The following is an 11,948-nucleotide window of genomic DNA, read 5'->3' as shown; positions in this document are numbered from 1 at the left end:
GAGATTTGTCCTCTTCAACACATTTTCGCCTTAGTTTTTGCTAGTCTGGCCGGCCTTCATGTCTACATGAATGCTTATCTCATCAAGCCAAATTAGAGAAGCCATCCTTGCTGAGAGTTGTAAATTTTCAGCATAGCAAATCGTGCAGGAGGAATTTATTTATCTATCTGTTTTATTGAAGAGCCTCTAATTCCTTTCGAAATGCGTTGCGAACACTTTCATTTGCGTGTTCTTTTTCCATTTGCATTAATCGGTTTCTCATTGTCTGTTTTATTTAGGGATAATGAATTCAGAAAATAATTTGGAGGTGAACTTGGAATCCTCTGGGAAGGAAAATCCTTCATTCACAATAAACGAAGATGATGATGTAGTAGAGGTCATTGGAGATGAGATCAAAGACACTGCAACAGGAACTCAGGCAGGGACATCGACAGGCAAGCAAAACAGAAGGCTTACCTCACTTGTGTGGCACTTTTATGAGAGGTTGGCAGAAAGGACCATTGATGGTAAGAGCCGTTGTAAGTGCAAGAAGTGTGGCGCTATTTTTATTTGTGATAGTCAATATGGGACAGGAAATTTGAAAATGCATAGTGAAAGATGCGTTCGTAAGGATACACGAGATGTTGGTCAGTTGCTCATTAACCATGATATTTCTTTGATGCTACATTTGATCCTGAACGCTTTCGTGAGTTATTGATTGCTACAATGATTATGCATGATCTGTCTCTTGCCTTCGTGGAGTATGCTGGAATTAGATTTGTATTCTCATATCTGCGTGAGTGTGTTCCTGTTATATCTCGAAACACTGCAAAGGGCTGATGTGTTGAAAGTTTATAAAAAAAAAAAGTCACGGGTTAAGGGCTTGCTCGAGGAAGCTAGTGGTAGGATTTGTTTGACATCTGATTTGTGGACCTCGATTGCTACTGATAGATATTTCTCTTTGACTGCAAATTTTATTGATAAAAATTGGATTTTGCAAAAGAGGATTATGAATTTCTCCTTGATGCCACCTCCACATACTGGCGTGACATTGAGCAATAAGATTACCTCTTTGTTGGCTGAGTGGGGTATTGAGGGAATATTGTTTTCTATTACTTTGGATAATGCCTCCGCCAATGACACTTTCGTGAGCTTGTTGAGATCGCATTTAAATTTGAATGATGCACTCCTAGCCAAAGGTGAATTCTCTCATCAACGATGTTGTGCTCATATCATTAATTTGATTGTGCAAGATGGATTAAAAGAGATTGATGTTGCAGTAGATAAAGTACGGGAGAGTGTCAAGTATGTTAAGGGATCTCAAGTTAGAAAAGAAAAGTTCCTTGAATGTGTGAAACTTATGTCTTTGAATTCGAAGAAAGGCTTGAGGCAAGATGTCCCTACTCGTTGGAATTCAACATTTCTTATGCTTGAAAGTGCATTCTATTATCGTCATGCATTTTTCCACCTAAAGTTAAGTGATTCCAATTATACAAATTGTCCTACCTCATTGGAATGGCAGAAGATTGAGAAGATAAAGAAGTTCTTGGGGGTTTTCTTTGAGATTACAAACTTATTTTCTGGAACTAAGTATCCGACCGCAAATTTATACTTTCCTTCGACTTTCAAAGCATGTGTGATGCTCAAGGAGTATAGTGATATGACAGATGAAGATCTGAGAGCAATGTCATTGAGTGTGCTTATGAAATTTGAAAAGTATTGGCATGAATTTTCTGTGATTTTATCGATTGTGGTGATATTGGACCCTAGATATAAACTTGAGTTTGTGGATTGGAGTTACAGAAAGTTGTTTGGCAGTCAATCTTCAGAATTTTAAACTGTTCGAGACAAATTATTCTCATTGTATGAAGAATATACTGCACATCAAAAGGTGAATCGAACATATGCATTACAAGAGAAGGTGGTGCCAGATCATAATCAAGAGTCAGAATCTGTAAATATACTAGAGGTAAAATTTTTAATAATGTTATGTATTACTTTATCAATATTTATATTTATCCCCCAAATATTTTCTTTTTTCTTGTTATCATCTGCACTTGGAATATGTTTATCATTAGTCTCTCCTTGTAATTTTTAATTTTTTATCAGGAGTTCGATGATTATGCCGATAATGTGTATTCAATATCTTCAAAAAAATCTGAGCTAGAAAAGTACTTAGATGAGACAAAGAGCGATAGAAAGATGGACTTGGACACTCTTGAGTATTGAAAGGTTAACTTCCAACAATATCCGACAGTTGCAATGGTGACTCGTGATATTTTGAGTATTCTCGTATCCACGGTTGCCTCCAAGGCAGCATTCAGTTGTGGAGGTCATGTTCTCGATCAATATCGGAGTTCTTTGAAACTTGACCTTGTGGAATCACTCATGTGCTCTCAAAATTGGCTTTATGGATTAACCGGTAAGTTTACTTTTCAGTTCTGATTTCTAAAGTTTTTTTGTTGATCTCTCTCTTTTTTGAATGTAGATGGTTGTGGGATTTTCGTGGATCAACTTACAGAGGATGTTATGAATTTAAATATTAGCGAGGAACCATCAACTCAAGGGTCTAATACCATGGTTACTTGAGAGAGAGATAAGCTCTTAGGAACATCAACAGGTCCATCAAATGAAATATCTCTTGGTAAGAGTTACAGAGCTCTACGGTTTTTATTGATTTTTTCACTGCAAATAATGTGCGAAACTCCCGGACATGACACTTATCCTTATGCAGGGTAATGGAACACTTTGCAGAGGCAGAATACTCCAAACACCAACTCAATGATAGCCAACGTGATCAAATGGTTGTGTGTTATTATCCATACATATAACGGTCACATGGACAAGTGGTATTTCCTGTAACATTCTAATATTCCTCCTGCACTTATCCTCCCCCTTCCCCACTCTTCCATCAAGATAGAGTACGCCTACATTCCTGTATCTTTGATTGAATATGAATACTTGATTGAGGAGGGTTTTTGGTTGAGGAAGACATGAGCAATTGATGAATGCCTACTTTGGAAGAGCAATGAGATGATGCTATTACAAGTTATTGTAATCTATTTTATAGACTTATATCTCACGATCTTTCTACTTCCTAGATTATGGTCCATTTCTACGAATATCCTTGAAGTAACTTTACTTGCTTCCTCATATTTGCATAACTCATAATGAAATGAGCATGGTTAACTTTTTATAACTTTCTATTAGGAATAAACGGGTTGTAATTATATGAACGTGTCGAATAAACGAGTCATGTTAACGTGTCGAATAAACGAGTCGTGTTAACGTGTTCGTGTAATCAGGTTGATCTGATAAACGTGTCGCGTTAACGTGTCCGGGTAATCGGATTGATTGGATAAACAAGTCGTATTAACGTGTTCGGATAACCGGTTATAATCGTGTCGTGTATGGACACGTGTACCTATTATGATACATTTCGATAAACAGGTTTAAATGTGTCTAAACGGGTTGACACGGATATAAACGTGTCGTGTACGGGTTTCCAAAACCTGACCCGTTTTATAAACGTGTCGTGTACGGGTTATGACTTCAATGACACGAACCCGTTTAGACACGACACGTATAAACACGACACGACACAAATTGCCACCCCTAGCTTTACAGATTCCTAATTTAAGTTCAGATATCAATTCTTGGAACCATTGAGGGAATCGGGAAGCACATGCTTTTCCTTTCTTGGCGGACTTAACTTCTTGAGAATCACAATTTTATGAAAATGTGGATAAATGGATAGGGATTCAAAGAAAATAGATTAAAAATCTCACCTCAATAGGCTCAGGAGATTTCCTCTTGGCCGAAGGCAGAGAAATCGAGTCATTAGATGTCTCAGGGAAGTCTAGAAATAAGGGACCATTAGAGATTCAAGCTCGAAAACAAGAGGATCGTACATGTCTGATGCAAACGTCAAATTCTTTCCTTGCCCCATGGTTGCTTAAGATGAGTAATGATCAGTTGGGTGTAATAGGTCTTTAGTTGCCATTGTCCTTTTATAAGCTCAATTAACCACTTTAATTCAGTTATCAAGTGGAAGACGTGAGTGAGACCGAAATGAGCAGAGGTTATGCAATGGTAGAAGAAAGGAAATATTTTTGCAAACAATTAACCTGATTGAAGAGATTATCATTTGTGGTTAAACGAGGATTGCGCGAAAACTTTTGTTTTCTCGCTTACGGGGCATCTATTGCCAGCACAACATTATCCTTCCAACCCATGCCATGTGGCATGAATCTAATGGGCCAATACATTCGAGGTCACTGGCAAAATAGATAAGATCAGGGACTTCTTTGCTGTAACCAATAAGTTCATGACTCGATTTTCCCGTGTCGTCCAGCGTAGGCAAATGATACGTTGTGTTTTGAAGATAGACTGAATGATATGCTCGGTCAAACCATCCATGGGTGAAAGATGATCAAATGACACATTCGGCCGAATTACTCTGAGTGAAAGAATAATGATTTGGCGAGAATTCCGCGTGGATAAAAATGAAGACACTACCCTCAAGGATAAGATAACGTGAAAAATGTGCGTGGAAGACACGACCTAGACGGTTACGGTTACTAACGGACTTACTTGGAGTAGGGAACACACAAAGACTTCCTTTAACCAGCAAGGAAGTTCGTTTTCAGCCACCTCATGATCTCTACCTCAGAGAAACTAACATAACAACTAGGGGAGCTTGAAGGCCTATAAAAACCAGCTGATCTCCTAGGATCAAAACAACAATGACTCAACACACAACTATCGACATATTGCACCTTAGCTTAGCTTGGGGACATCTTCCCTCTTATCATAGAGGTAGAGTAATTTAGACAATCGAACTTGTAGCGTCATGGCTTATCCCTCAACAATTTAGATTCAATGTCTATGGTGGTAGGAGCATTCCTCAACAACACGGTCACGACTCCATCAGTCCTTGTTTAGGAAGGTCGTCACCATCCCATGGTATTTTCTTCCGAGCATCTCAACGTGGTCACAATTCTTCCAAATTTTTGAACTTGGACGAGCTTGAATCAGGGTTTTCAGAGCCTAAACTACTTATGTTAATGGAAAGTAGAGTATGCCATTTTCTGTAACTTTGTTTCGAGTCTGTTATCTTTTAATATTCCAATTGTAATTCCTATTTTGTTATTGAAAATTGCAATTCATTCATTTCAATTGCTTTTTAATTGCGTGTTTCTCTCTATTGTCACGAAATCCTTGTATGCAATGCATTACCTAAAAGAATCCATGGGGTTTGGACCGGAAAGAAATTCTCCAGAAAACTTTATTTGGCAACAAAATAATTTTTTAACTCTGCTCCACTTTTAACTCTACTTATATTCAATTCAACAGCACAATTATTACTTTTTTTTCTTTTTTCTTCAATTTTTTTATCTTCTATCATTCAATTCAATTTTTAATACTAAATTCTCCCAACTATTTATTACTTTTTCCACAATTCAACAATATAATCATTACTTTCTCTAAACTATTCATTAATTTTTCACTTTTTCTCATAATTCAAGAACACAATCATTACAACCCCAAATAAATATAATTACTTATAATTGGAATGGAGTGAAGTTAAACTTCACTGCATTCCCAAACAAAGCTTATTGGAAACTGTCTTCTCTGGTCTGTAAAAATCTACAAATATAATGCAAAACCTCTTAGTTATCAGAAGTGGCGTACGCCAATGTGCTACGCCTTTTTTTTTTGTCAGCTTACTGCTTTATATTCTACTGTTCTTTTGGGATAGATTTGCCCTAATATATTGCAATGGTTCCTATCTGACCCGCCGTCCAACCATTGATATCCAAAACCTGTCAGAGAGAGTTGCGTATACATGCATTATTATTTGTCAACTACAATGTGTTAATTGATAATTTTATTCTCTAAGTTTCAATGTCAACATTTAATGAAAAATTTTACCATCCCTTTCATAGCATTGTTAAAAATAGTTTTCTTTTTTTTTTAAAAAAGAGAGCCGGTCAATTCGAATGCGCCCCAGCCAAAACAGATACACCCGACCCTATATTTAAGGTATTCAACAACTCGGCTCGGTTTGAAGGGGAAGAAAAGAACAAAGAATTAGGTTTTGTTGTCTATCATATGTATGCACATATTATAGAGACCTATATAGAACCAAACTTTTTATTTTTTTTATTTTTTTACTTTTTTCTCCTGAGAAACAGTTTTTAAGTTTTATTAAATAGTAACTGTCTGCATTTTCCATTTGATCTTAAAACTCGATTTGGATTTTCAGTTATGAGTCCCAAAGTCATCGACTTAAGTTATAAATTGAATCCAGACTTTCGTCGCGGAACCCGACGACCTTAGACCCAATAACAGCCCAAACCTCTAAGGAACTGGTTCCGATCTCCTATAATTGTCATATCAACCTTTTGTATCGCAAGTTTCATAATTAAGATTAAAAAAAAGGTGAATCTGAAAATTGAATATATATAGTTAGTCACCTGTAAAGTCTTTAGCTTGCAGTTTGATCTGTCGGGGATAGGGTTTTAGACTCTTAGCACATGTCCTCCCCCAGCTGGAGATTCAGTAGGTCATATTAGTCTTCTCCACTAAATAGAGTGCCTCTTTTTGAATCATCAAAACAAAATAAATTATCATTTCATGTAGACATTCTTTATTTTATATGTTAATCCTTTTGACAATTAATATTTACATTATTGAGTTTGGAGAATATTATTGATTATAGATTAGAAATCGTCAACACTGCAGTTAGATTCGCCAGCTCAAAATTATAATCAAACTATATATAAGTGATATCCAACTTATTAGGTTTCATCTGAGACTGCGATAACTTTCAAAAAAGAACTTATAGGAAAGAACGCGTGTATATTCCACCATATTGGAATGTATTACCAGATTGATTTATTGTGATAAGAGAGCCACCTTAAACCAAAACTGAAAAGCTTCCTACATTTTACACTATTATCATTAATACATAAAATCATAGTTATGTGATATATATATATATATATATATATATAGTTTTAGTTTGATGGCTATATAAATATACATAGAGCGATTGGCTGGGACATGGCGTAATAATCATTGTATGATGCAGCTATATGGTCACTATTCAAAGTGCGTAAAGAGATGACTCCCAATCAAGAATTGCATGAATATCTTTTTAAGGCCCAGCGAGAGGACCAGTTGGTGTCTGGGAAAAATTATTCATACCGATGTGGGTCGATTGGTTGCCGAATTCTTTTATTGGCATGCATGTGAACCGCCCCAGTTGAAACTCTAAGATTCAGATTAAGTTATTGGGATGAATGTCTAGTTGCCCCGTCGTTTAGGTGAAGCAATGCAATGAGCCCTTTCTATGTGTATAATACATTATTTAGTAATTTCATACCCAACATTTTGTCTTTATTAGTACCTCCAACGTAACACACCAATGGCGGCACATCCTTCCAGTTGAGTTCCCCCTATATAGAACCAACCTCTGAAGAAGAACCAAAGAAGAAGAGAAAATAGAAGGAAAGATGGGTCATGTTCGAGGACCTTTCGCGTACAAGAAGATGGAAACTGAAGACCCGGATGAGAGAAACCATAGGAGGGCGCAGTTCTTGATCTATAAAGTGCTTGAGAGGGCTGATGCCGAGGCTCGGCAATCCTCCACAAGAGCTAATTATTTCCTCGGAGTCAGATTCTGCAAACTGAAGGTGAAGATTGGGAAGAGGCTGAAGCGTTTGAGGAAGAGGATGTTTATGATGATTTGGAAGGCCAGAGTAGCTGTCTACAAGCAGATCATGAAGCAGCTGAGGAACCTGAAAACTCTCCCATACATTTTCATGTAGACAGATTCCCCAAAGTTTACCTTCTCATGCTTTTTCATTCCTTTCCTCTTTCTTTTAATCCCCCTTCGCTTTTTTTCCCTGGAAAATCAAGGAGGTCAGAGAAGAATAGAGAGAAATGAGATGTGGTGTATTGGCAAGTACTATCACTCAGCAATTAAAAGATTTCAAGTTCGACTTTCATTAGTGGAACTTTCCGAGCCTATTTATTTTGTATTTCCCTTTCTCTTTACAAGACCCACAAATCTCTTGTATAAATAGAAGAGAGAAGAAAAAAAATCAATTACCACTCCTTTGAAATTTTAGAATTTATCGGAAAATTCTCATGGAATCTTTTTCTTGAAAATTTTCTTGGTCGTAATAAACTTTTTTTTTATCGTTATAAGAATAACTCATAAACATAGTACAATGACATAGAAATATTTATAATTAATAAAAGGGCACTTGTAGGCTCACCAAGAGTATCAAACATGGAATCTCTTGATTACCAAACAAATGTGTGCTTCACTTCGCTACACTATTATCATAATCAGAGGCGGAGCCATTGAGGCTCCAAGGGGGGGCAATTGCCCCCCCCACTTACTTTTTCATTTGTTGAAGATTTCACATACAAATTGGTAAAAATTTCAACTTTTGCCCCTAAAAGAATCAATGCTCCCCAAAATTATTTTATTATTTGACTTTTGTCCCAAAACTTTTAATTTGCCCCCCTGAATATTATTTCTGGCTCCGCCCTTGATCGTAATACACCTTTTTTAAGCAAAATTCGTAGCAGACTATTATGGAACTATTGTTCTTTCATTCAGTAGGAAAACCTATTAGTCTTTAGTTTTATAATTGTTTCTATGAGAAATTAGATTGCAAAATTTATTGGGCCTATATTCGATGAAATTTTGGACGAACTCAAAGTTTCGAACGTAAATGAGGTTGCTTAAAAAAAATGTAAATGAGATTGACACGCATCCGGTCCTTGGCCGCGCTCATGCACCCTGACCACGGTCTTAGAGCAATTGAAAATATATATTAGTGTATTTATATATAAATATATATTATAATATTTTTGCGTGATTCTTAAATTGTTAATATTTTGATAACTTTTCAGAATAAAAAGTCAACTTCATATTCACGCCACAATTTCCGTGTAATGCACGGGCTAACACTACTTGTAATTAAGTTTTAATATATATGAAATCTAATAACTGAAATATTTGAAAAAAAAGACAAAATTAATAGTTCAGATGGAATATGACATTACTTGCCAAAATCAAAATACATAATTGTTTATTTTTACAATTTTAATATTTATTTTTTAAATATGTAAGATAACATAATAAATTAAATTATCTTTACATGCAACATGAATGAAAAGTAAAAAGTAAGGAAGTGAATCCCTTTTGATGAGCAAAGGAACTGGTTATAGCATACCTGTGGTTAAAGGTAACGTTAAAACTAATATACGCACGTTCGGAAATTTTATGGTACAATCATTGTATGATGTATTTACATGTTTAGAATGGATGATTAGTTATTTATTGATCTAACGGTTCAAAAAATAATTGCATCAAAATATAGATATTTTGATTGTATGTATGGCTCCTTAAAAAGAAGTGATTCGAGAAAAAGAAATCTAGATTTTTTTTAAATTCTTCCTAATGTTAGAATCATCGTCTATGGGAGTATCACCATCTCCATAAACGGCAATCGATATATATAAATCCCATGAATGTAGAGCGATTGATTGGCAGATAATCCCAACCCAATCCAGAGGCCCAGATGAATTTTAAATCCAAGAATTCGGGCCTGGCCTTAAAAAAGCCCATCTGGGCCCGGCCCAACCTGAGAATGAAAGGTGCCCCGTAAATTGCCCTTCGTTTTTGCCTTGCGTATGAATAGGGCATTGGCAGATTCCAAAACATTAAATTTAAGCTATTAATGAAGAGGTTTTACGCTCGATTCTCATAACATTATTATCCGTTCCCTATTATCAGGTATTAATATTTCTATTTCGCTGTACTAGATCCATAAATCTTTTTTGTGTCCCGAAAATAAAAAAAAATGTAAACTCATGACGGCATGGATACAAAGAAACTTGCTATTTTGACGGTCTGCATGGATTTGCATCTAGATTCAACTTTTGGGTCCTAATAAGACCAATAACTAAGATTATTGAGATCTCCATATATAGGGATCAACATTATGAAACTCCAATACGTTGAAATACAAAATTCTGCTAACGTGCGTATCTTTTCGTTTGTTTTTTTCTTTTTAACCCTTTTTTAAATTTTTTCATCTGATTTGGATTTTAAACATCCAAATTAAGTATGTACTTTTGAATTGAATTGAGTTTGAATTTTTGTACAATCATGTTGATTTGGACCCGATTTCAAATCTAATACTCAAATCTTGCATTTCTGAATTATTTTAGTACAATTCTAATTCTAAATAAATATAATTCAATTAAATTCTTCTTGTAATGTTTAAAAATTCAGAAAAGATAATGTTGTAACTGATTGGTTAGCTCAATCTGGTGTTTATAGAAATCAGGATTTTGTTGCTTGGGTTTAAGGTATTTGTTGTTAGTTCTTTCTGGTCCCTTGTCATTTTTCTGGTCCCTTGTCATTCCTCTTCATGCCTTCTTCTCTGTTTCTTTGGCTCACTGTCGGAATGTCTCTATATGACTTTTGCAGCCATCTATTATTAATGATTAGTATTGATTTATCAAAGAAAAAATTAATAAATGTTGATTTAATAGAATAAGCCATTTTCAACTTACTGAGTACATCTAAACATATGAAAATTTTCTTATCTTCGCTCTTCTCCTAGCAAATCTCATAATCAAACTTTTAATAAGCACATAGACCCATCTTGACGAGCTCGATCAACCGATAAAATAGCCCTTGTGTTTGGACCTGCTTGAGGTAATTAAAAGTGCGTTTGGATTTAGGTAGTGTTTGGTTTCACAATATAATCTTAAAATCACAATTCTAACTCAACTCTACTCATTACAAAACAAAACAACACATCAAAAGTCAATAAAGGTGGGTCCCACACATAAACATTACATTTTATAATACAATTCCATTACAATTAATTCTCAACTCCACCCGTTCTTGTATATACTAATAGGCTCGTCCTCTTTCAACGTGCCAAATTTGATATGCAATACAGTCACGTACTGTATCCATTTCCCTACTACTCATGTCAATATCATTTCGGATTCCATTTTGTTGAGGCGGATTACGAAATTCATCATAATATTGCCACGCATCACCATACTTCTCAAATAATCTATCGCGATAACTATTGATCCGAATGAAATTGTGCAACATAAAGCAGGCAAGCGTAATTTGTCCTTGACGACGCGGTCTGAAGTTTGACATTTCCCGCAATATTCCAAATCTATTATTCACGACACCGAAGCACCGTTCTATTACGTTACGAACGGATGCGTGACGCTGATTAAACAACTCTTCCATCGTCGTTGGAGGATTGTCATTATTGAAGTCACTGCGGTGATACCGTTGTCTTTTGTAAGGGGCCAAATAACCGGGCATATTTGGGAAGCCCGCATCAACTACATAATATTGTTCTGCGTGCAGACATGTACAAATAATGTATATATCTGAAGTTCCATATGTTTATCGAAATACAGAAGAGCTTAACAAGAGAACATGGTATATGGAAAGTAAGAACTTACCGCCTTGTGGTGCAGGGAATGTCGGTAACGTTGCGGCATCCGAAAGAATTCTAGAGTCGTGTGCCGAACCCTCCCATCCGGTCATGACATAAGTGAAGATCATTTGATGGGAACAAACAGCAAGAACATTTTGCGTTATGTCACCGTTTCGATCGCGATACGCGCCTCTCACGGAAGCTGGCATAATAGCTTTAACATGAGTCCCATCAATTGCCCCGATGCAATGCTGCAGTAATAATAAAAATCGATACGAATTACAGTACATGTAATAAAAGAGTAGAAGTTAATTTCGACAGTTGTACGATAATTACCCTAAAAAATGGATACCATTGTCGGCAGTCGCGAATTTCAGGCTGCTCCTCAACGTTCCTCGGTCTTATGTACGTTGGCACTAACGAATGAAGTCCTTGAAGTATTAAATTGAATGCTCGTGAGACCGT

General features: G+C 35.9%; 1 protein-coding gene across 1 annotated transcript; it reads left to right on the top strand.

Moving 5' to 3' along the window:
• The first annotated feature begins 7,464 nt into the window (after window positions 1-7,464).
• On the top strand, window positions 7,465-8,076 carry LOC116205953. The gene has a single exon (XM_031538661.1). It carries the CDS (start codon window positions 7,500-7,502, stop codon window positions 7,812-7,814), a length of 315 nt encoding a protein of 104 aa, XP_031394521.1. The 5' UTR covers window positions 7,465-7,499; the 3' UTR covers window positions 7,815-8,076.
• The last annotated feature ends 3,872 nt before the right edge of the window (window positions 8,077-11,948 follow it).

The sequence above is a fragment of the Punica granatum genome, chromosome 4 (genome assembly GCF_007655135.1).
Source record: "Punica granatum isolate Tunisia-2019 chromosome 4, ASM765513v2, whole genome shotgun sequence".
NCBI classification, from domain to species: Eukaryota; Viridiplantae; Streptophyta; class Magnoliopsida; order Myrtales; family Lythraceae; genus Punica; species Punica granatum.
Note: the sequence above shows the minus strand (reverse complement) of the source record. Positions and strands in the feature narration are given on the sequence as shown.

Coding starts and splice junctions, on each gene's coding strand:
- LOC116205953 (XM_031538661.1), top strand. CDS start 7,500: ATGGGTCATGTTCGAGGACCTTTCGCGTACAAGAAGATGGAAACTGAA.